Source organism: Festucalex cinctus, chromosome 2, assembly GCF_051991245.1.
Source record: "Festucalex cinctus isolate MCC-2025b chromosome 2, RoL_Fcin_1.0, whole genome shotgun sequence".
Taxonomy (NCBI): domain Eukaryota; kingdom Metazoa; phylum Chordata; class Actinopteri; order Syngnathiformes; family Syngnathidae; genus Festucalex; species Festucalex cinctus.
The window spans coordinates 23,555,293-23,581,244 of NC_135412.1; the positions used below are offsets into that span (position 1 = coordinate 23,555,293).

Here is a 25,952-nt window from a genome sequence, read left to right on the forward strand (position 1 = left end):
ATAGTTGTTTTTTTAAAAGGAATAAATAATTAGTTTACCACTAGATGGCGCCAAGGATCACTGAATGTCCCTTTAATGATAGAATTTGCGAATTCTCTGAGCGCTGCGAAAATATACATTCTGTTATCGAAGAGAATATAACTTGATTGTAACTGTCACAGTGTTGTAGACGTATATTGTGTATGTTTTGTACATTATACATATATATATATATATATATATATATATATATATATATATATATATATATATATATATATATATATATATATATATATATGTGTGTGTGTGTGTGTGTATATATGGCTTGACCTGCCTCGTCTGCCATATCGACATGAAACGGCCGTTACACATGCGACTCATCCAAGTCCAGGTCAACAGGGCAGAGGGGACGTCGGCGAGGCGAGGGGGTGGACAGGAGGGGGGCGAGGAGGGGGTTTTCCGTGCCCTCGTCCTCGCCGAGTTGCGGCGGCGCGTCGCTTTGCGGCAGCAGAGCGGCCGTGTCCGCGTCCCCGGGACTCTCTCGGGCGCGGGACGCCATCGGCGGCGGGCCGGGGGCCGGCGGCGTGCCCAGCACGGGGAGGGGCGGGGGGAGAGGCGAGTTGGCGCGGGACAAAGGCGAGCTGGTCCTGGAGAGGGCGAGGGGTGAGCGGGGATGGGGAGGCGGCGTTGGGCTGGAGGCGCGGGAGACGGAGGGGGGCGGGGACAAACTGCTGCGGAGGCCCCACTGCTCGCGTTTCTCTTTGCTGCTCATGGGAGGAGCAACCTGCGGACAAATATATTCGCCTCACATACGTGGAAAGAACAACTTGGAAAAACTGGGGCGTGTCTGGATGCCGAACGAATCACATGGTGTATATACTTCTTGAAATTATATATATATACGAATAATTTTGAGACAAATCTCTCCCCCATAGTAGTGAGACCTTGTAAAATATTCCACTTTTGAACCCACAAAGTTTGAAGAAATCAATCACAAAGAGCCAAGTTGTCACCTGTGTTTTGACGGGGCCGTGCAGATCGGCGACGACGGTGGCCGACGAGGCGGCGGGCACTTCCAGTGTGGAGGCGGCGGCGTGAGTGGGCTTCCTGGCCTCGATGGGGACGTCTGTGCCGCCGGGGCTCAAAGGTTTGCTGCTGCCCCCCGCGCACGTTTCTTGTCCTTGCGTTTCCGTGAAGGTGACTGACCTCTTTTGGTCTCCTTGCGCTGCGGAGGAGGGCGCAAAGGTCAAAAGACAAAAAGCCGCGGAAACTCTTCCAACTGTCAACAACGTCAGCAGCACCACTAAAGGAGGTGGGGGCGGGGTTTGGAAGGGAGGGAGGGATGCAAGACAGACATGCAGAGCGCCCTATTGGGTGAGGATGCAGATCGAGGGGGGGTGGAGAGGAAAGGTAACATTCATTAAGGGGTGCGTCTCACCTTCACAGTCCAACAAAGTTTCTTTATTTTGAAACAAAAGGCACGAGACAGAACAGAGTGAGAAATGTCAGTTTGGTGGCTGCAACAAACATTGGAACAGACATGAGGTGTGACAGGGGAGACGGGTGACCTCACGATGACCTTTGTGTGGCTCCCTTCAAATTTGCGAACTTTTGACCCCTAATTGAAGCCGATTATTTTGTTACCCAGTGGTTTATTTTTGGGTTGGATGCTCCTGCGAGTTGTGGAGAGACGAGCTCCGGAACGTCCACGGGGCTCCGTCTTCGGAATGGACAGCAGGGGGCGCCGCAGCTACAAGGTAACAAAAAAAAAAAAAGAAGAGGACGACAACATTTTGCGTGAATCATTTACAACTGTAGACTGCCGAGTTTGTGCTGCCGAAGCTCCTGAGATGGAGAACATGAAAGCTGCACTTTGTACCAATTTGCCCCCAAAATACCTTTACAAGAGCCTTTTTTATTTGACCATTTATGACTGAAACATCTTCTAGTTAATAATAATAATAATAATAAAATAAATAATAAAAATAAAATATACAATAAATATAAATAATAAAAATAAATGACAACTTTAATTAAAATAAAAAGTAATAAATATAAATATAAAATAATAATAATATTAAATAAAAATAAATATAAATATAGATAAAATAAACATTTTATTAAAATAAAATAAACATAAATAAAATAATAAATAATAATAATAAATAATAAAATAATGATAATATTAATTAATAATTAATAATAATTAATAATTTTTTGGCATTCCCTTGATGAGCTTCAAGAGTAGTCACCTGAAACGGTTTTGCAAAGAGTGCGAAGAGCAAAGAGTGACTATTTTCACGTTTTCAATTATTTCACCTTTCAAACGATCACATTTAAAATCATTCCCAAATGCTCATGCATTAAATTAATTACCAAAGACTAAAACAAAAGGACATTTTCGCTATAATTAGTTACATAATATAAAACATAGCATTTTCGTTTTTGTTTTATTTCGTTCACCAATTTTTTTATTTTTTTTTTAAATAATTTTATTTATTTATTTTTTTGTTAGCTGATGGTAGCAAAAAAAAATAAAAATGTTGAGAAGAGGGTTGCAAAATATCAGCCCATGGACCACAAATGGCCCCCGGACCATGAGTTTGAGACCACTGATTTAGTGTTTGTAAAAATGAGGCACCCCAAAAAAGCCAATCAAACCTTTTACCTGTCTTAGGCCTCTCTTCCTCCCCAATGGAGGCTGGATGAGAAGGTTTTGCTGACCGGGCTCGCTCTGTACACTGGCAACCCTAGAAACAAATAGAAATACATACGCATAGATATAACACATGTGTGTGACTGAGAAGCAAGAAGAGCACAGAAACAAACACCACCACCTTTGCCCACCTTTGCAGCAACTAACTGCTATTCTACTCACTCACTACACAACACACAACGTTTGCTATGATTCAAACACAACAGGGGATGGAGGAGGGAGTGGGGGGTAGGCTGAAGTAGCAACCTTGTTACCTGGCGGCAAATGATGTCGTTTCAATCCAATTGTGCGCAATGTGTTGGGGTTGCTACACTGACCTAAGTAAAGGACTTGGATGTGCTGATAGGCCAAGAATCTTCAAGTCGCTTGGCCGCCATCTTGGAAACCTGTCTCGGATGTACACGTTGTGTACGGAAATGCCGATGCGTGTAGCGGTACACTGCGCAAATTGCCAGTACCATGGCTGCGGACAAACATTTCCCCGGTCAATATGATTGAAATGGAAAGATGAGATTTATATTGTCCATCCATCCATTTTCTTGACCGCTTATTCCTCACAAGGGTGCTGGCGGCTATCTCAGCTGGCTCTGGGCAGTAGGCGGGGGACACCCTGGACTGGTTGCCAGCCAATCGCAGGGCACAAGATTGATATTGTAATATATACATATATGACATTTTTTTGCCATTGTATGTACCCACATATTGCATTTTGTGTTGGACAATTGATTGCTAGTTTGCTAAAGTTGTTGACAAGTACATTAATGTCTGCTTCGTGACTCGAGTTAGAATGAAGTGAGAATAAATCATATTTGTATAGATAAATGACGTCAAGAGGTGAAATAAACATGATTATTTTTTCCAACATTGTTGATTGTGGTTATACCAAGACTGTCGGAAACTCCTAATTACGACCGAGTTCTGTTCATGTGCTTTTGTAGCTAAAAACTACACAGAGCAGCTGATGTACTCTTTGCTTGTAAAAGCGAACAATTACGGCAATTAATGAGATGTAAAGGACAGGACATTGAATTGTGTATTCTACATAACTGTGTATAGGGGTGTTAAAAAAAAAAAATCGATTCGGCAATATATCGCGATATTACATCGCGCAATTCTCGAATCGATTCAATAGGCGGCTGAATCGATTTTTAAACTTCCATTTTTAATGTAAAAATATTCAACAAAACGTCTTACTTCGGGTTTGGGTTCACACTTTAAGCATGGAAGAAAGTTATATTTATGGAACATTAAGCCTTAATATTTTATTACAATGCTGTTCAAACATGAAACAGATTACAACCTGTATAAGACTTAAGTTTCAGATAAATAATACATTTTCATACAAATCTTACACTAGACAAGTTTACTGATGATTAGTATTTTCTAAATTTGAAATAAAAAAAATTGCAACAATCAACTTATAAATTCGTATCGGGATTAATCGTGATACGAATCGAATCGTCAGGTACTTGGCAATTCACACCCCAAATTGTGTAGATTCAAAAAACAACCTGCTAGCGGACGATAACACCCTTATAAGCATTATTATTTCTTGGAATTCACAAATCCTTCAGCGCTCTTCGCCATGTTGAAACCTGAAAAGTTCTCTCAACTGGGAAACTCGGGTATCAAAATCACGACATGAGTGGACTCGACGTGGTATTTACCATTTTTACGAGACCACATGAAGGCAATCTTTTAATCTGTTATGAATTGTGAAATTGTCATCTATCGTACTGGCATCAATACGTGCATTGGACTATGATTTTGATCATGTAAAGTAGTCCTTAAATTAGTTCTTTTAAAATTAAAAAAAGAAAAAATGCAAATATACAAATTTAAACTCAAAAACTATTTTTGAAATTTTTTTTTTGTTAATCTTTTATTTATTTATTACGATTATGCCGATTTTGTAATTGTGGAGTGTAATAATTGAGTTTCGATTAATTGAGCTGCCCTACATATGACCCACGCCCCTAGCGGCCCACCCACACACTACCCCCCAACCCCCTGGCTTCCAATGCTAAGCGTTTAGGAGCCGTCTTTATCTATTCTGTACATGAGTGCCAATAGAATATACAGTAGTCTGCTCGGGAGGTGGGAGTCACAAGATGGCCGCCCTGTGACTCTCAACGGCCTGCATAGGCGTGAATGGGCTATCAGCCATCCAGTCCTTTATTTAGGTCAGTGGGTTGCTACCACAGTTGACCCCCTTGCCCCGACAGATTGGTGTCCACCAATTTGATCAGCGAGAAGCCTGATACGACATGTAAACAATGTGACACACCATGGCACCGATGATGGCTCGAAGAGACCCACAACACCTTGACCCCAGGACCCTCAAAGTTAGCTTTGGATTTGGTGGGGGGGAGGGGCAGCCTGGTTAGGATAGCGCAGCTGATGAGCTGAGAAGATGAGGGTCAGTGTGGGCGGAGCTCGGGGGAAAGGGGACAGAGACAAAGTCACATTTTACCCACAGAGAGAGAGTGAGAGAGAGAGGGAGAGAAACAGGAAAGTTGTGACTGGCCAAGGTGACTGGACTGGATGTGGATGAGTGATCGAACGGACGGAGAGGCAGCCAATCGAGGAGGGCCGTCTGGAGGCCAAGCCCCTCCCACTGCTGGATAGATGCAGCGGACACACAAAGAAAGAGGTTGGGGGGGGCGTGGGGGGCACTGTACCTAGAGAGGTTACCCTCCTGCAGAAGGCCCTGGGACTCATCTAGCACATTGGGTTCACTGTAAAAAGGGCAGGAAGCGGAGGGGGGAGGGGCAGAGCGGGAGTTTACGCTGTTAAGTCCACATCCATCAGCAACGCAGCACCTCCTGGTGGTTATAGGGAGAGCTGCGGCTTTGCAAACATTCTTACCGACAGCTGCCGAGTCAAAAAAACAAAACAAAACAAAAATATTGTAATACAAACCAAAACACAAAAAGTGGCAGGAAGGAAGTACAAATGAGGGTTATAATAATACTGTAATAATAGTTTGGGAATTTTCATTATAGTTAGTTTTTATTTTGTTTTAGTTAATTTTAATTAGTTATGAGCCCAAGGTTGATAGTTTTTATTCATGTTTATTTTTTTTAAATGCTTCATTTAGACTATTTTGGAGTATTTGTCGAGTGCAAGATAAAAAAAAAAAAGAAAAAAAAAAAAAGAAAAAGGATTGTGTAAAAAAGTAAACTACCACTATCAAAATAAATACATTTCAAATGAAGCCCAGTATTCAAATGGAGCTCATGTATCATATTAATTGACAAAAAAACACAGCACAACAAAGTTGCTATAATGATAGTTGTATAAATGTAAAATGTAGTCTCTTTTTTTTTTTTTTTTAAATTTGATTTCACTAATGAAAATGTTTTTTAATTATAGTTGTAGTCATTTCATTAGGATTTGATAACTGTAATAACCTTGGTACAAATTAGGGGTGTGAATTGCCTAGTACCTGACGATTCGATTCGTATCACGATTCACAGGTCACGATTCGATTCAATACCGATTAATCCCGATACGAATTTATAAGTCGATTGTTGCGATTTTTTTTCATTCAAATTTAGAAAATACTAATCAGTAAGCTTGTAGAGTGTAAGATTTATATGGAAATGTATTATTTATTTATCTGAAATTTCAGTCTTATAGAGGTTGTAATCTGTTTCATGTTTGAACAGCATTAAAATAAAATATTAAGGCTTAATGTTCCGTTCATATAACATTCTTCCATGCTCAAGGTGTGAATCCTAAAAAAAAATTAAAAAAAATCGATTCTGCCGATTATTGAATCGATTCGAGAATCGCGCGATGTAGTATCGCGATATATCGCCGAATCGATTTTTTTTTAACACCCCTAGTACAAATACTTTGCACTTTTCACAAATCTGCACTTTACTTGAGTATTTTTCTCACATTTTACTTTTACAGTCTACATTTGAAAACTCATATCTGTCCTTTCTAATCCTTGATCAAAAAGTTACGTTTTTCACCCACTGATGTTGACAGCGTAACGTAAAAATAGAGGTCAAGTCAACCAAGGTGAGATCTGGATTGAGATCTTGAGATCTTAAACTGCGGCAGAAAAGGGATAAAAGATGTCAGTTTTAAGTTATCATTTGCTAATTAAGCATTTTTTGTAACTTGGCTGATAATTAAATCTATGGGAGCATGTTTTGATGGCATGAATAACATGAGCGACCTCTTAAACAAGGATTTTTTTCCCTTCTCAGTTATGAGCACTACGTAAGTTAATTAAGAGAGGGAAAATGTTTTTTTTTATTGGGCATACTTTTTTTTTTTTTTTTTACTTTGGATTTAAGTAAATTTTATAGTACTTAAAAAATACTATTATCCAAGTAGTTGTCATGTTTTGGTTTTGTGGGGGGTGGGATTTTGTTTTCTTTTGGTGTTTTTGGGTGTTTTGTCATGTGTTCCTTGTCTCTTCCCTTGTCCCGTTATGTCAAACCACGTCCACCTGAGTGTGTCTTCCCTTCCCAGTGTATCCACCAATCAGCTTCCCTTGCCACTTGTGTCTTGCCCAGCTGTGTCTAGTCATTGTCAATTAGCCTGTGTGTATTTAGTCACCTGTTTTCCGTTTGGTTCTGGTGGAGTCATTGTGCCTGTTCATGTTCATGTCCCTGTTTTCCATGCCATGCCTTGTGTTTGTTTTTGATCTTGTTAATTTTTTCCATAGTCCCTTGTTTACATTGTTTGTTAATTAAATCCCTTTTTTACTTGCATCCCTGCCTTGCCCTGTTTTTGTTGCCCCCTGCATTTGGGTCCTGCCTCCAACACCGCCACATCGTGACAGTAGTGACTTGAATCAGTAGTTTTACCTTTGTTTCTCCCCCATGTCCTTTTAGCCACCAGTATTAATTTTGACAAGAAATTTTAATTTAGTTTTAGTCTTTTGACTAAAATTTGTTTTAGTTATAATTTAGTCATCTGATTGTATTTTAGCTTGAATCCAATTTTAGTCGACGGCAATAAAGAGCAATTTTAGTCGACTAAATTGACAGTTAAGTCGATGTTTTCCTTCAGCATACATTTCAACTTTTATACAGAAAATTATAACACACCTATTTGTGACCGGAGTTAAACACACAAGACACATTTAATACAATGGCGTCTTGTTCAATAAAACATGTTGAACTGACAATAATATAACTTTGTTTTTCACCTAAATTAAAAAAAAAAGTGCATAACTGCTTGAGATTAATCTTACAGCTGCACAATGAATCTAAACATGTTGGAACGTAAAATAAAATGCAGTGAACAGTTTGTGAGTGGTCCTTTTCTCCAACCCGTGTTTCGTTCCTTCAGATTGGATTGTGTGAGTTTTCCTCACTGTGTTGTTTTAATTTTCGTTTTAGTCATTGAGGAAATTGTCAGTCAATTTTAGTTATCGTTATCGTCTCAATGAATGACTTCTATTTTAGTTTTCGTTTCATTTTTGTCTGGAAAAAAAAAAATTGTGACCAAAATTATGACGAAAAATTTTCGTTGACAAAATGATCACTGTTAGCCACCTCTGACTGACTTGACGACTCAACAGCACGTAAAAGAGTTACCTGTGGCTGGGCAGCATGGTGTTGCGGGGGGCTTCGGGTTGCAAAGTGGCCGATCCGGTGGCATGGCTGGAGAATCGGCGTTCTGATATAAGCCTGGGCAAGAACGCCTCATGGTCGCTCATGACGCTGGGGATACTTATGGAGTCGTCTGGAGGGAAAGAGGGAAAGGTCATTTCGTGCATAACAATGCAATAAATAAATAACGCAAGGTCAAATGTGTCTGACTCTCTTCATCGTCCTCATCAGTGCGACTGAGCGTGTCCTGGGAAGGCTGGCGCGACGGCTGGCTGTCCTGCTCCCAAACGGTCCCAGTGCCCGTGTTGGAGCGCGACATGGTGGCCAAACTGAGGCGGTAGGCTGACGTGGAGGTGCCCACCGTGCTGATTGACGTCTTGCCCTGGTACGCTGCAGGTCAATCAACGGCGTGGCGTCAGAACATGCTCAGAGGAGTGCAATAAAAGTGTTGCGGTAGGGCTGTGCAATTAATCGAAATTAAATTAGAATTTCAGTTATTACACTACACAATCACAAAATAAGCATAATGGTAAAAAAAAAATAAAAAAAATGATTAGTACTAATTTTGAGTTGTTTGTGTTGTTGACATTTATACATCTGTACCTTTTTAAATTTTAAAATAACTAATTTAATCTTTTTATTTTTCCTTTTTTTTTCTTCTTCTATAAAATGTAAGGTTTCATTGACTGAATACAGTAGCTTGTTTAGGGCTATGTGTACTATACACACACATATACACACACACACATATATATATATATATATATATATATATATATATATATATATATATATATATATATATATATATATGGGAGTTTTTTACATTGATGAGCTACAATATATTTAACCAGACTCAGTTGATATGGAAGAAGGAAAACAAAGAATATCAATTCAAAACTGGCAGACCAAGGAGCACTGCATTTGGACTTGTCTACTCTTGCACATTTTGGGTGCTGAGGAAATAGTTTCAAATCTCTCTAGTTACAACTCAACGTTATTTCTAGAGCACAACAAACCATAGGTGCGTACAAAGTGGTATACATTAAGTAAAAACAAGACATAAAAACAAATGTTTCCAATGAATGGGGAACTCAAATGGCAGCCCAGCCATTCAAATAATTGAGGACTTCGGACCCCTGGTAATCCAGCCATTCAAACACATGGGGGGAACGACCAAGTCCATTCGTCCCTGGTGGCTCAGCCTTTAAATGAAAAACCTTAATATAAAGACTAGAAAAATTTCCGTGGAAATTTTGGATGTGCCTGCTGACTCTTCCAAGGTGGAAAGCCGCATGCACTCAGCAGTTTACAATCAAGTCACTTCCTGTTGAAATCAGGTCACTTCTGGGTCACTTCCTGTTGAAATCAAGTCACTTCACGTTGAAATCAGTTCAGTTTCAGGTTACTTCCTGTTGAAATCAGGTCACTTCCTGTTGAAATCAGGTCACTTCTGGGTCACTTCCTGTTGAAATCAAGTCACTTTCTGTTGAAATCAGAGCACTTCTCGGTCACTTCCTGTTAAAATCAAGTAATTTCCTGTTGAAATCAGGGCACTTCCTGTTGAAATCAGGTCACTTCTAGGTCACTTCCTGTTGAAATTAAGTCACTTCCAGTTGAAATCAGGGCACTTCCTGTTGAAATCAGGTCACTTCCTATTGAAATCAAGTCACTTCCTGTGGAAATCAGAACACTTCCTGTTGAAATCAGAGCACTTCTGGGTCACTTCCTGTTGAAAGCAAGTCATTTCCTGTTGAAATCAGGGCACTTCCTGTTGAAATCAGGTCACTTCTAGGTCACTTCCTGTTGAAATTAAGTCACTTCCAGTTGAAATCAGGGCACTTCCTGTTAAAATCCGGTCACTTCTGGGTCACTTCCTGTTGAAATCAAGTCACTTGCTGCTGAAATCAGAGCATTTCCTGTTGAAATCAGAGCACTTCTGGGTCACTTCCTGTTGAAATTAAGTCACTTCCCATTGAAATCAAGTCACTTCCAGTTGAAATCAGGGCATTTCCAGTTGAAATCAGGTCACTTTCTGTTGAAATCAAGTCACTTCCTGTTGAAATCAGGTCATTCCCTAGGTGCTTGATTTGTGGATCTTTCTCACCTTCTCCATTCATTCCTATGGGACTTTTTGGTGTGTTTTTTGGGGGGGAATTGTGTCTCCATGGTAACTTGGAATCCCGAAAAAAATAATTCCCCGCCGAGTGAGATCGAGCCGCATATTTTGATACCTGATTTGTGCCGGTATGTTTAACGGTTCGGGCCGCATTTTGTCTGAAAAATTCCGGTAAATAAAGAAAAATAATAAACGCCGTTTTCTAGGATAGTAATTTGTGACTGCTTTGTTTTTCAAGCCGGAGCTCCGCAGCAGTCACATAATAATACATTTTTAGTTTGTTTTCTTAGTAAGTTTTCTTATAAATTTTGTTTAATCCAAAAGCAACTTCCATAATTACAGTGCTTCAAAGAATTTTATTTGTCCTAATGTTTTTTACGATTAAACATTTTCTTGTTTTGTACCAAAAAAATAAATAAAATAAAAGATCGTCCTGATCATGATTTCAATTACTACCAAAATAATCGTGATGAACATTTTCTTCATAATTGAGCAGCCCTACGTTGCAGTGAGCGGTTCTGACCAGATCCGCTGTGGACGGCCTCCTTGAGGATCTTGAGCTCATTGTTGAATTCGGCAAAGAGCGAACTCTTGCACAGAGGGCGCGGGATAAAGCGCCGCTCAAGCTGGTCGGCGATGTGGTGACGGGCTGTGATCTCTTCCTGAGAGTCCGCCGGCTGCGTCAATAACTAGACATGGGTGGAAGAAAGTGATGAGAGATGGTTTCGGACACGTTTGAAACAAAGCGGCGCTTCACCTTGCACTGTATGAAGGGCCGCAAAAGGACAAAGATGGGGATGCGAGTTCGCACGATGAAGTCAATGAAGTCCCAGAAGGCCAGGCCGCCCACTTTCCTGAGGGCCATTTCTTTCACCTGCAGACTCAGACGATACCACTGGTTCCCCAGGGAGCGCTCGAAGCACACTAACACCACTTTCAGAGCTGGGGATGGAAGAAAGGTGACGACAGGAAGAACAAACCTAATACACAACGCCGGCAGAGGCTCTCAAAATTGGAAAGAAATGACGGCGTAGCATGTCATATGCATACCTACAAATTGCTAGCTTAATAGCATACGTGCCCAAGATTTTTACAGATTTTCCAAGGCCCACAGAATATTGTGGTCTATTGTTTCGTAACATGGACCAGAGAAAGATTAGAGTCGTTTCTGTCGTCAGGAAAAAATAAAAATAAACATAAAAATAAATAAATAAATAAATAAATATTATATATATATATATATATATATATATATATTAGGGCTGCACGATATTGGAAAAACATGCGATATGCGATATACTTGCTGAACATAGCGATATCGATATTATTGCGATATTTAACATGTACCTAAAGAAATGTCATTTTTATTACCTAATGAAAGAAATCATTTTTCATGTGGCAAAATAAGCAACCTTAATGTAATCTTAGTTAATTAATTGTAATTATGTCTTGATAATTTTCAACTATTGAATGGCGATGCACATTTTAGTTAGCATCTGACTGGTCAAATTCCTATAAAAAGCATAAAATTCCATATAAAACTTATTGCATGCCTTTGCGATATGCATATTGCAAGGACCAATATCGCGATATCGATATTTTTTCGATATATTGTGCAGCCCTAATATATATATATATATATATATATATATATATATATATATATATATATATATATATATATATATATATATTAAGTATTCATATTCAAATTTTTGGGAGTGAAGGGCAAAGTATTACAAAACGTATTTATACATTTTGGGGTTTGAATGAGTTAACTTTGTTAACGCACTTTGTAAAAATGTCTTTGTAGCTGCTCAGTCATCCAGGTCAGGATAATCCATAAACGTTCAATTGAGACAACTGGACCTTTTCATTTTATATAAATAATTGGAATATAGTCCAAAACAAAGGCCCCCCCCCCCCCCCCCAAAAAAAAAAGAAGTCTTTTCTAGAATTGAAGGCATAATATATAATAATATTGCACTTTTGACATTCCTAAGTTAATTTAAAATATTTTGTCACTTCTCTACACTTCAGCTTTAACATCATATTAAAACTATTGTTTTTCCCAAATTACTTTGTTGTCTAAAATAATAATTTGTTATCAAAATATTCTGCCTCCCCCAACCTGAAAATTGGGATAGGCATGTTTCTGTTTATCTTCCATTGTTTTAATTTTATATATATGTTATTGAATAGGAACAATTTGTTAGCTGATAAATATGATAGAAATAATATGGAGTAGGACTTGATAAGTGCGTGTACTTCTTCCTACTCCTTAAACATGTAAATTATGAAATTTATTGTTGACATTTTTTTTCTTCCTTTAAATTTTTATCTTTACTTCAACTTGTATTTTACACTTGTAATGTGTTTATGTTTATATGTTCAAACCAATAAAATGGCCCTCTTCATTCCTATGGCACTTTGGTCAAGTTAAGTTGAATTGGCATTAAGATTATTTGAGGTCCTTGGAAAAATATTTTGTCTGTCTGTCTGTCTGTCAAATGTTGAGACCTTCGCACTACACCATCAGTCAGCAACATGTACCCAGATAGGCCGCCTGGCTGGTGGACTCGGCCAACCCCTCCCTGCGCAGGTCCTTGCCCGTGTCACCGGGGGTGGAGCAGTGAGCCGGCGACGCGTCCAGCATGAAGTTCTTGGTGCGGGACGTGGAGATAATGCGTGGCGGCAGCAGAATGTTGATGACCGTCTGCAGCAGCAGGAATATCTCCGGCTGCTCAAGGTGGGGGCTGTCTAAGGAACACATTCACATAGGAAAGTAAAAGACTCATTCTGTTTTATTTTTTCAGATTTACACTAAAAAAATAAATAAATAAATAAATAAATAAATAAAAAAAAAAAAAAAAAAAAAAGATATGTGTAAACGTATACCTTTGCTTCCAGACCCAACAGTGAGCACAAAGGGAATGAGCAAGTTGAGGAGCATCCCCTCTCGCCTCTCCTGATTGGTGAACGGTGAAATCACGTGGCTGAGAGGGAAATCTTCCTTCAAGGCCTAGACAAAAGAAAAATATTAACAACCACAATAACAAAATGCTCTGATTTTTGACATGTCTAGTTTGAAGCCACATGAAAGCAGAACGATACACTCTTACAAACATCAACAATTACGCCGAGTCAGGCTTTTAACTCATTTACTGCCAACCACTTACGCTAAAGCAACCCCCCTTCATTACCGGCTTTTTTTCTGGATTTTATCTGATTTAGCAAGGCCCACGGAATATTGTGATATATTGCTATAAAAACATGGAACCTACCCAAAGAAAGATTTGAGTCTCTTCTTTCATTATCAGGAAGAATATTTGTATCTGTTTCCATTTTACAGCAATTAGCATTCGAGTATACCTAAGTTTCATCTTTATTCATATTCCTGGTGAAAACACTGACAAAAAGAGCTTGTTGAAACATGGCCCTGGCTGATCTCATACTCTGTTGCCATCTGCTGGCCATTTTTTTTTATTTTTTTTATTTTTTTATTAGTAATAACAAACATTGTCTTAAGCCACCTCTTCATGTGTCAGAAGCTGCATCAAAGATGCTCGTCCATTTAATAAACAAACCAAAACAAAACAAAACAATGTAAATACGCTTTTGGGAGTGAAGGACAGATAATTAAAAAACGTGTTTATATGTTTTTGGGTTGAATGAGTTAATTTCAACTAAGGCCCGGTGTAAACATACAGTTTACAATTGCAATGATATTACTAAAGCACAACCTTGCTACAAGCTTGAACAATATTGAAAGACAACAACATAACTGTCGAATAACAACGTCGAAGGGAATTGACCAATTAGCAACCAATGAGCAGTGGTACCCATCCGTAGATTGGACAGCTGCATATTATTCTACTTTATATAAGCTATTGCGATCTTATTTTCTGTCTGTGCAGCCATTGTTGCTCATCATTGGCACTTGCGCTACTTCTTAAACAATCAATTTGTGAAGCGATTGCAAACGTGTTTCCTGTGCGCTACGGAGAATCCGACCTGGATTTGTAAGGCGACCAGCCGCACGACTGCTGTGCTGAAAGGGAGCGGCGGGGAAAGGTAAGGGCTGAGGTGGAGCAGAGGTAAGCCGTCTGCCACGCTGGATGGGCCCACCACCCCCATCACCTGCACACAACACAACAAAACGCTTACAGCACAAATTTGGCGTTGCACTAGTGTAAAAAAACAACAAATAAAAATCAACTTGAAGATCTCGGAATGATTTTCAGCCCATTTTTTTTTAACATGCAAGGTCGTGATTAGGAGTGTCGATATCGCAATAAATCGTGATACTTTGTCTCCAGATAGATTTATCGATACACCTATGCAAGTATCGCAATATTTGTAGTTAATATACAGCTAAAAGTTGACTTGACTATAATGGATCCATTGTTCATTACTTATTGAGCAATTACTTGGCGGGCCACTAGGGGGAGTGCCCCATAAGAGTGGTGGGGAAATGGACGCAAGTCTTCAGGTGAGGAAGACTCATCAGCTTACTTTGACTTGGGCAATGTTGCATTCGATGATGGTCAGAAGTGGGACTTTTCCGAGTTCAAACCAGGAAGTGTGTAGGGGAACGCCCCGTTGAACTTGGAAATTCCACTTCCGAAGTCAGAAAAAAAAAGGACCCGACTTCACCGATGGATTACAAGTGAGTGACCTCACTCGAAAATGGCTACTCCTTCGGAAACACAGACCGTGAATGGTAAAACACAATTTACTCGAGTATAAAACTAGATAGCTTTCTTCATTCATAAATATTTGACATAACTTCACATAACGTGACATTATTCCGCTATCTCCCGGCATGAATTCACATGGTGAATTACTGAACTGTATGGAATAACGGAATAACGCTTATGAAATAAGATAAAAACAATAAATGAAGCAAAATTATGAGTAGGTAAGTTTGCTGGAGGTCAAAAATGAGTTTTAAGAACCAAAAAAATAAAAATTTACCATTAGCCGCCATTTTGGTTGTTGACTTTCGCCTCGAACGCTTTCAGGTCGGAACAGAGAAAAAACAACACGGATTTATCCGATTTCCGACCATCCACGAATGCACCATAAGACATTTATCTGTCCAGCAACTCACTCAGGTTTGCATACATTTCTATGAAAAATGTGTATTATGTCTTCAATTTTAACGTTTTAAAACACATTTTATATTTCGACTTTTTGAAGCACCCAATTTCTGAGGACTATTAATTTAATTGGATGTAATATTGAAGTAATTTTATTTATTTACTTTTGCAATGTTACACAAAAAAATGGTGTCAGTTTATAAAAGGAAACAATTGACTATGTAACTATTGACTATGTTGCATAGTGTTTAAGAAAGACACCAATTTGTTGACAGAAAGTTGTCTCTTAAGAAGACATTCGTATTTGTTTAAAAAAAAAAAAATACACTAAAGTACTCACTGTGAAGAAGACACCAGTTCTATATCGTGTTTCAGTGATGGTATAAAAAGAAACGATTTTCTCATTGAAAAAATATTAGTTTATGTCTTGAGTAGTTTTATCGTAGATGACTGTGGATTTATTATCTGACCAATATATCTATAATTGTGGTATTGATATTCGTGAGATAATCATTATTGTGAGCCTTAATGCATTGCATATCGTATCGTGAGGTACCCAGAGGTTCCCACTTCCCATTTTCAATTTCAAACTCATCCTGCAAGCCAGATCGAAGGCGAGGCCGTTTCTTAAAAGCGTTTTCCAAAAAAAAAACGAAAAAAAAACAACTTTTTGTGCCGTCTTCTCATACCAGGTTGACGCAGACGTTGATGAGCGAACGAAGGTGAGGCAGGAAAGAGATGATTGGCTGTCGCTGGAGAGTCAGGCAGATGCCCTCAATCAGGTTGCTGGCTGCTTCCCACTCCACCTGTCTCCTGGAAAGCACAGAAGCGAGCAGCACAGGGCGCCGCAGTCCCCGCCCACCCACCACCAAACGTACAGTCAGGCCACATGAATACTTTGAAAGATGCTTTGAAAATTCCTTTTCCTAGAATCACATTGGCGGCCGGCCAAGGCTGAAAAGCTGACAAAAAGTAGCATACAGTGCAGCGACAGGCCCGTGACGTGATGCAAACAAGATTTGGGTCGCGTCTCCGGCATGGAACGCTACTTTCAGAGTTTGCCACTTCCGCATCTTCCTCTTCTATCTTTCTGCTTGTGCAGCGTGCCAAGGATGCCGTATCATAGATTTTTCTGCACTCAAGAAGTCACCAGTGCTTTCATGTGGATTACATCAGTATTATTACAGTTTGGCAATTTTCATCTTTGTTTTTAAATTGTTTTGAGTTTTGCTTTTTAAATGTAGTACTAGTTAGTATGAACTAGTTTTCAAGGTGTTTTTTTATGCTTAGTTATGTTTAATGCTTTTTTAGTTTTAGTTAGTTTCAGCATTTTTTTTTAATGTGTGTTAATTGTGCGCAATATTTAATAAACACCATGGTAAAATGTAATGCATTTCTTACCTAGCGTTGCCGTTTGGCTGAGTTAAATGAAAAAACGCAAAATTGTCGCCTAGGAACGATGTAATCTGAAGGTGCTTTTCTATTGGCTGTTGCTAGTTGACATCACTCGTGTATGACACACTTTCAAACGTCCTTATTCTGGTTAATATCGAAATAAATCTTCTTAAAATCACATATAAAATCATCCTCAAAGACTCATCATTGCTCTCTTTTTCTGTTTTTGTGTGCGCATTTGTGTGCGTGTGTGCGTGTGCATGCGAATTCGTGCTCATTAGTCGACCTGAAACCTAATAAAAATCCCATTACCCTTCACCTTAACCGGGTACTTCAGAGTCTCGCCAGAGTCGTGAAGTTCCGAAGGTCAGGAGACCGAAGGAAAGATCAAAGAAAAAAAGATGAATCAAAGCTCACCTGTTTCCTAGGTTTGGTCAGCAAACTGAGCCACGATTAGTCATTATCTACTTCCTCAGCACAGGTGATGTCATCATCAGTCGACAGCAAGTGGAAAAATTTGTTTTGAAAGCGACGCTTCACTCATTGAGCCATTTTCAGCAGTAAAAAGTAAACGTTTGGTCCAGAATGAATTTGATAAGTTTATTATTTTATTTTAATTTTTTTATTAATGCCTTTAAAAACACATTTTTCCACTTGCTGTCGACTGGAGATGACATCACCAGTGCAGAGGAAATAGTTAACGACCAATCATGACTCACCCGTTATCTGGATTTGGTCAGCAAACTGAGCCACGATTGGTCATTATCGACTTCCTCAGCACAGATGATGTCATCATCAGTCGAAAGCAAGTGGAAAAATTTGTTTTTAAAGGTATTAATTGCACATGGAAAGTAATGAGGTTGTGAAATTCATTCTAGATAAAATACTAACTTTACTACTGATAATGGCTCAATGAGTCAAGTAACCGTTTAAATATAGTACTACATAAAAATAATGACGTAATCACGTGAAGCCTATACCAACCAAGGACAATCTGCACAATGGAATGAGGTCCAATACAAGAGCTTATATTTATTATCGTGGTTGCAGTTAATTGGGTTAAGCACAGCATATTGCTGAAAACTGTTGGAAATAGTTGACCTATCCATGGAGTCCAAATAGGTAACGAAAATATTAGGCATGCTATATAGATGTACCTAATATTGTGCCTTGACGCTGCTCATTACTGTTGCCAAGGCAGCGTTCACCATTTTGTTTAGCTCTTTGTGCTGGTGGGAGCAGTTTTTTGGGCCACCCGCCAATTGAGTCCATGTAGTGTACTTTTTGCACATCACAATTAGTATTGTTGTTTTTGCGAACGTGCAATCAAATCAGATTGGTTCCACGGCAGAAGACTCGACCCACACGCGGCTGCACAAAAATGACATCACAGCAAACGCACACGGGACATCAGCACCCAGCGCGCGACAGGGGGCAGTGCCAAAGAGAAGCCGCATATGGAGCGTTGCACACCACCACCACCACCACGGACGGCACTGGCACAGCACGATAACACCTCACGCGGAGACAGAGAAAGTCAAAAAGTGGGATTGAACAGACCTGGTGCATAATGCCTGTGGGCGAGCGCACCTGAGCGTGGGCATTTTGTGGATCTTGTTGAACATGCGGTCCAGCCTCTTGAGGATGAGGATGAGGGCGGGACGCACGGCTTCCGACGACCAGTCGGTGATGGGCAGCATCTCCATGATGTAGCGGCGCAAGCCTCGGCTCTCCATGGTCAGCGTGTCGTACGGCGCCAGCTTCAGGAGGGCGTGGGCTATCTCGGCCAGCCTGGGAAGTGCCATCATGACGTCAACTGGGCTTACAAAAAGCTCGATATTAGGGCTGGGTATTGATTCAATTTCCATTCAGATTGAGATGTTAAACTTCAGTTCCATCCGATATTAATTATGGAGCCTCAATTCTTCTTAAATATCAAGGATGTGAACAAAAAACTCCACAGGCATTAAATTCTAAATTAAATTTTGCATAGGCAGTAAGTGGTTAAATTATTTAGCTTATTAAAGGGATACTTCACTTATTTAGCCCATTATAGCAATAAAAAGTTCACATTTTGTCTATAATTAATTTGACACTTTTCACTTATTTTTCACATACAATTAATACTTTAAAAAAACTATTTTGCCACTTGTTGACGACTGAAAATGACATCCCATGTGGTCAGTGCTCAGGTAACGACCAATCACAGCTCATCTGTTTTCTAGGTTGGGTCATGTGACATTCACAAGCTGAGCTGTGATTGGTTACCTGAGCACATTGTGATGTCATTTTCAGTTGACTGCAAGGTGCAAAATGTGTTTTTAAAGGTACTAATAAAATAAAAAGAATGAAAATATCAAATTTATTCTAGACAAAATATTAACATTTGACTGTATCCCTTTAATGAAAGCAACATGTCTTATAATCTTAAGTGTTAAAAATTGACAAGCAAGGATGAGATGAAAATATTTTAATTTCATCCTTCCATACATTTCATCTCATCTCATCTAATAAAATACTATTGAATTTATGTGAACAGTATATTTCAAGAAAACAAGTTACAATAAATTGGCCTTTAAAATTCTATTTTCATATGAATTTATGGGAAAAAAATAATTCTTAAAATAACCAATTCATGGTTTCATGAATTAAAACCAGGCTCGAAAATGAAAATAGATTCAATATCGATTATTCGATTTTTTTAAACCCAGCCCTAACCAATATGTTTTTTTCAAGGCCGATACCGTCACCGATTACTAGTCAAGGTGACTGATAACTGATATTTGGAGCCGATATTCAATTTCCTTTTCCTTTTATTATTTTGAACATATAAACAAATGAACAGCAGAAATAAAACAGAAAACAACAACAATCAAAAGAGAAGAAAATCCCAATAAAATAATCATTCAATCAATCATAACTTACATGTTCAAAAGGGAGTAGGAAGAAGTTAAAAACTTATCTAGTCCTACCCCTTTTACTCAATATATTTAAACTTATTTCATTATTAATACAATTTTAATTTACTAATTATTAAAAAAAAATATATATATAAATATAAAAAATAATAATAATAATAAATGATATATATAATCCAAGTTATATATATACATATATATATACATATATACATACATACACATATACATATATATATATATACATATACACATATACATACATACACATACACACAAGTGCACTTAACATATTCACATTTACCAAAAACATATATACATAAATTTACTAAACATATACCATAATACCTATCTAGATTATTTACACATACTCACATGTACATTTTTCAGATTCTGGTCTGACATAGATAATTTTTTTGAACTTTACTTTTAAACATTTTTTTAAACTCCAGCATTGAGTCACAATTTTTCAGAGCAATTTCCAAATGATTCCACAGATCAACACCTTTTACAGATACACACCTTTGCTTAATATTTGTTCTTGTTTTGGGTTTTTTGTACACACTTGTACCCCTTATATCATAAGGACTGTGTCTAATTTCAAATAACTTCTGAGTACTGTGGCAGAGTAAATTGTTATAAACTTTATACATTATTTGTGCTATTTTAAAATCCACCAAGTCATAAAATTTCATTGCATTTAATTTAATAAATAGTGGATGTGTTGGTTCTGTATATTTTGATCCATTAATAATTCTTATAGCTTTCTTTTGCAATTTGAAAACGGTGTTAGTATTTGTTTTATATGCCATTCCCCATAATTCCACACAATAGGTCAAATATGGTAATAATAGTGAACTATATAATATATATAATGATTTCATGTTTAAAACATCCTTACTTTTATAGAGTATCCCTATGATTTTTGACATTTTCCTTTTAACAGTTTCTATGTGTGGCTTCCAACATAATTTATCATCGATAATAACTCCAAGGAATTTATTTTCATTCACCCTTTCTATTTCAATTGAATTCACCATAATTTTAACTTGATGAGTGATTTGTCTAGTGCCAAAAACTATGAACTTGGCTTTATTTAAATTCAATGATAATTTATTTACATCAAACCATTTTTTTATTATATTCAATTCATACTCCACAGTAGTCAGAAGCTGCTTCAGGTTTTCTCCTGAACAATAGAAAGTTGTATCATCAGCAAATAAGACACTTTTCAATATTTTTGAGACATAGCAAATATCATTTATGTACAGTATAAATAATTTAGGGCCGAGCACAGACCCTTGGGGAACTCCATGAGTGATCTTCATGTGTTCTGATTGTACATTATTAAACTGCACATACTGATATCTATTTTCCAAATAACTTTTCATCCACTTATAAGCTAAACCTCTTATTCCATATTTATTTAATTTATTCATTAATATAGAATGATCTATAGTATCAAAAGCTTTTTTTAAATCCATAAAAATCCCAACAGTAAATTTTTTATTATCTATTTCGGTAGATATTGCTTCTACAAGCTCCATGACTGCCATTGAGGTGGTCCGTTTTTCTCTAAACCCATATTGGGTTTCACTTAAGAGCTTATGTTTCTCAATAAAATTATCCAATCTATATGAAAATAATTTTTCTAGAATTTTTGAGAACTGTGGCAACAATGATATTGGTCTGTAGTTATTAAACGTGTGTCTTTCTCCACTTTTATGAACAGGAATGACTTTGGCTATCTTCATTTTTGATGGAAATATACCAGTTTTAAATGATAAATTACAAATATATGTAAAAGGTTGTACAATATATTTCATAATACTTTTAACTAATGTCATATCAATGTTAAGACAGTCAGTAGACTTTTTATTTTTTAATGTTTTCACAACATTTAATACTTCTATATCATTAACATCATTAAGAAACATTGTGGATGAATTATTTACAATGTTATTATCTATTTCACGTTTGTTTCTTGGCTCTGGGATTTTGTTTGCCAAGTTACTGCCCACGTTAACTAGATATTCATTAAAATTATTAGCTATGTCAGAAATTTCATCAATTACCATATCGTTATCTTTTATAAAATATTGTGGAAAATTTGTTTTTTTAGAGCTTTTTTTAATTACATGATTTAGTGTTTTCCATATTTCTTGTGTATTACTTTTATTCTGTTCTAATAATTCATGGTAATAATCTTTCTTTCTTATTCGAATAATATTTGCTAATTTATTTTTATAGATCTTGTACTTTGTTTCAGCTTCCACAGTTCTCAATTTAATAAATCTTTTATATAAATTATTTTTCTTTTTGCATGCATTCTGTATTCCCTTCGTCATCCATGTCTTATTTGGACCTTTATACTTTCTTGTAATTTTAATTGATGGACAATGTTTATTATATAAAGAAATAATGGTTGACTGAAATTCACTATATGCAATATCAGGATCGTTATTTGAATAAACCTCAGACCAGTTGTGTTTCTCTAAATCCAACTTAAAGGCTTAAATTTCAGTAAAAGGGAAAAAAATATTGGCATCAACAATTTTTAAAATACAAACTCCAACTCTTTACTTTGTTTGAATGTCTTAAAGCATATGTTTATTGAACAACTTTTCAGATTAGCAAAATCAATTTTTTTTCCCCTTTTTATTGTTAGAACCATCTATGTTTTAAAATTCTAACAAAAAACGTCAAAGAGCTCCCACGGTCATAAGTATGTCTTAATAACCACATGAAAAGTTAAAGAAGCAAATATCATATCTCTCTGTAGTTTTCTACCGTAAATATATTTTGCCAAAATTTCAAAAATAACTGCAATGTTAAACTTCCATGTATCTATGTTTTACTTTCAAACAAAAACAAAAGCTGCAGAGAGTTCCTTGGGTCAGCAGTATCTCTTATCAAGTTAACTGAAAATCCAAATAAAAAGTTCCCTGCGATCAGCACAGTTTTAAATGGATCTATTTTTTAAGAAAAAGACAGATACCGATATTTGTCAAAATGCCAAATATCGGTGCTGATCAAGCCAGATGGAGTCGGCGTCCTAATTCACCTCATGTGGGACTTGATGTCGAGTAGCTCCAGCGCCGTCACCCGCGGCTCACCGGCGACATTCTGTAGGATCTTCAGACGTGGTCCGCAGTGCTTGTAGAATTCTGTGCAGATATTGAGCAGGGACTCTCGAGGTCGGCGGAACTCCTCCCTTGCAAAGCGCTCGTCCAGCTCCTCCCTCGGCATGCCCTGGCCCTCCTCCAGCAGGTGCAGGTTGTCCCTGAGCGACACATATCCGATCACATGAAAAGACCTCATGAAAAACTACAGTGGCAGGAACGAGTTTCACCCCCCCATCCCCCAAGAAAAAAACAAAAAAAACATTGGCCAACAAGTACACAAAAAAAAGTTTTCATACTTTTAACATAAAGTGGAAAAATGTTTAAACTAATTGAAATATGGCTTCTTCTTTTAGTCATTGATACAGTATTTTCATAATTCATAACGGAGTTAAAATTAAAAAGATGGACTGTAATTTAAAAAACGAGTATGATATTGATTTGTGTTGGTCATTTTTCTGCCACTAGATGGCTTAGCTGCATTTGTAAGATGGTGACAGCTCAGTGAATTTTTTCTTTTCATATTAAGAGCTATCTAATCTTTAACATGAAGTAACGTGAAATTCTGAGTATTATTAAAATTGTAAAATACAATTTTACTGCTAAATTTTAACATGGACGTGTCTGCTGCGTTGCACTGCAATTCCCACACTTCAGGCTTTACAATTAAGGGCAGGTCATTAATTGCGCATTAGAAAAATTAGTGGTGTTAAAGGAACTTTAAATTAACTCAAAATGTACCCAGTAATTTTGACACCACTAATATATGAGGTATATATATATATATATATATATATATATCCATCCATCCATTTTCTTGATCGCTTATTCCTCACAAGGGTCGCGGGGGGTGCTGGCGCCTATCTCAGCTGGCTCTGGGCAGTAGGCAGTGGACACCCTGGACTGGTTGCCAGCCAATCGCAATATATATATATATATATATATATATATATATATATATATATATATATATATATATATATATTCTTTTTTTTTTTTTTTTTTTTTTATATATATTTTTCATTGACGTAATGTTCACAAGCACAAGTTACGTTCCCCTTCAGCTGACCATTAGTGTGAATTTGAAACAAAGAAGGGCCAAAACATGTCTTTTGAAAATTAAACAACACTAAAAACCCAGCCACCAGAAGGTGCTAGACCTGCACAAATGGAAATCAACCTGACTTTCTTAACAGATGTGCTGCTCTTATTGTTGTGACATGACGACGACGATATATTGTGGCAGTTTTAATATCGCAATGTCACAATATTGCCTTTATCGTTACATCCCTACTATCAAGTGTTTTTTTTAAATAATAAAAATGTGTAGTATTGTACTGTATAAAGACATGCATACATTAATAACAAAATTTAAAGAAATAACGTTTTTATCGCTAAAGTTCATCTGACCTTGTGTTGACTCCTCCTGACATGGTATGGTTGGCAGTGGTGCCTCCTTTATGGCCTTGATCACAGCGGGACATTTGCGGCGCAGTCATGGGCCTGTGAAAGAACGCACGCACGCACGCACGCACGCATGTTCTGTTAAGCACACATGGCAGGAAGTCATACAAGTCTCAAATCTGAACCTTCAAGTTTCAAGAAAATCCCAAGTTACTGCGGTAAAAAAAAATATACTCCAGTCAATTCAAGTTCTCACTAAACTTCAAGCCAGTCAAGACATTGCACAGCAATTCATGAACAGTCATGTCACACATTCCCAATCATATTCTTTATATAATTTATAAAAGAAGGGCCAAAAACGTTTAATAACGATTAGTAAAATCACGACGTATGCTGCCATAAACGTTAAATGACGTCATCTACGTTTTTTTTTTTTTTTTTAAATCAATGGGCAGGTCAATGCCTTCTGGAGCGCTGCCTATTCAAATGGGGTTGTAGAATCAAAAACACCCACTAACCTATGGACAGCAGCATTGTATTACTGTTTAATGAGCTGCCGGTGTATGGAATTGAAATAAAACATGAAGGAATCTGATGAAATTGAACGTTTTCAAGGATGAGGTGAATGATCAAAGCCTTTGTCACGTTAAACCTAATTCACGGAGTGTCAAAAAACAAAAAAAAATATTCGTGTCAAAGTCAGTTTTCAAATGCAAACAGGTAAGACTTGTCAGGTAATTCCAAGTCAAGTCTCATGAATTCCAAGTCAAAGTCAAGTCTTTCACACGTTTTAGCCAAGCAACCCTAAAATTGTCGACTTCAATCTGACTCGAGTCAAGTCATGCGATTGTGGTCCGCCACCTCTGCAATTGGCCAGTTGTGGACAGGTGTGGCACCTTGTAAGGGCCTCGGAGCTGTAGAGGAGAGCCTGCAAGGATGTGGCCAGAGCGGCAATGGCTGCGATCTCATCCCTGGCAGCCGATGCCGACTCCATGGTCATCGTGTTGCTCTTCAGCTTCTGGAGGAAACACGGAACCAGGGCCTCCAGCACCATCAGCATTTGGAGACTGACCAAAGGCAAAGCACGTTTGTTTGTACTGTATAGCACATTTCATACACAAGGCAACTCATTGTTCTTTAATCAAGGAAAGACAACCCCTATGTAACAATTAGCTGTCGGTTGTAAATTTTACAAACTCATCAAGGACAAATGAACTTCATTTCATTGCCTTGGGCACGCCAAGGTGGGGATGGTTGACCAACAGACGGCCTCCACAAACAGACAGTCCCCATCCGCTCTGAGGCCAGGAGACTGACTGACCCGAAAAAACAAAAAAAAACAAAAAAATGAAGCCTGACTGTCTTATTTTGTACAGAACAATGAATTATGAAATGTTATGTGTTTTAGGGACCGCTCCGCAGAATTCCTGGAACTGGACCTTGGTTGGGGTTGAATTCCTGGAATTGGACCTTGATGGGGGAAGGAACCAGCAACCCCGGAACACTCAAAATGAATTTAAATAATAAGTTTGAGTCTCCTTCAATTAACGAGTCAATTGATTATCAATTTATTTAATAATTAATTTTTGATTTAACAACTAATTGAACCACTTTT

General features: G+C 37.8%; 1 protein-coding gene across 17 annotated transcripts in view; it reads right to left on the bottom strand.

Moving 5' to 3' along the window:
* Positions 1–241: 241 nt before the first annotated feature.
* Positions 242–25,952, bottom strand: part of unc80 (unc-80 homolog (C. elegans)) — an 82,405-nt gene continuing 56,694 nt past the window's right edge. For 7 of the 17 annotated variants that reach the window (XM_077513825.1, XM_077513824.1, XM_077513819.1 and 4 more), the window contains 18 exons: positions 25,234–25,404; positions 24,344–24,436; positions 22,876–23,094; positions 18,454–18,684; positions 16,188–16,311; positions 14,411–14,536; positions 13,295–13,418; positions 12,950–13,156; positions 11,154–11,338; positions 10,920–11,085; positions 8,488–8,667; positions 8,263–8,410; positions 5,380–5,436; positions 2,651–2,732; positions 1,627–1,732; positions 1,421–1,441; positions 996–1,207; positions 242–766 (listed from right to left, as the gene is read on the bottom strand). In XM_077513825.1, the coding sequence (XP_077369951.1) occupies positions 347–766; positions 996–1,207; positions 1,421–1,441; positions 1,627–1,732; positions 2,651–2,732; positions 5,380–5,436; positions 8,263–8,410; positions 8,488–8,667; positions 10,920–11,085; positions 11,154–11,338; positions 12,950–13,156; positions 13,295–13,418; positions 14,411–14,536; positions 16,188–16,311; positions 18,454–18,684; positions 22,876–23,094; positions 24,344–24,436; positions 25,234–25,404 (2,872 nt within the window). In that variant the 3' untranslated portion in view covers positions 242–346. Of the gene's footprint in view, positions 767–995; positions 1,208–1,420; positions 1,442–1,550; positions 1,733–2,650; positions 2,733–5,379; positions 5,573–8,262; positions 8,411–8,487; positions 8,668–10,919; positions 11,086–11,153; positions 11,339–12,949; positions 13,157–13,294; positions 13,419–14,410; positions 14,537–16,187; positions 16,312–18,453; positions 18,685–22,875; positions 23,095–24,343; positions 24,437–25,233; positions 25,405–25,952 lie in introns of those variants that run through there. The other 10 variants (XM_077513828.1, XM_077513829.1, XM_077513818.1 and 7 more) reach the window with 6 other exon arrangements.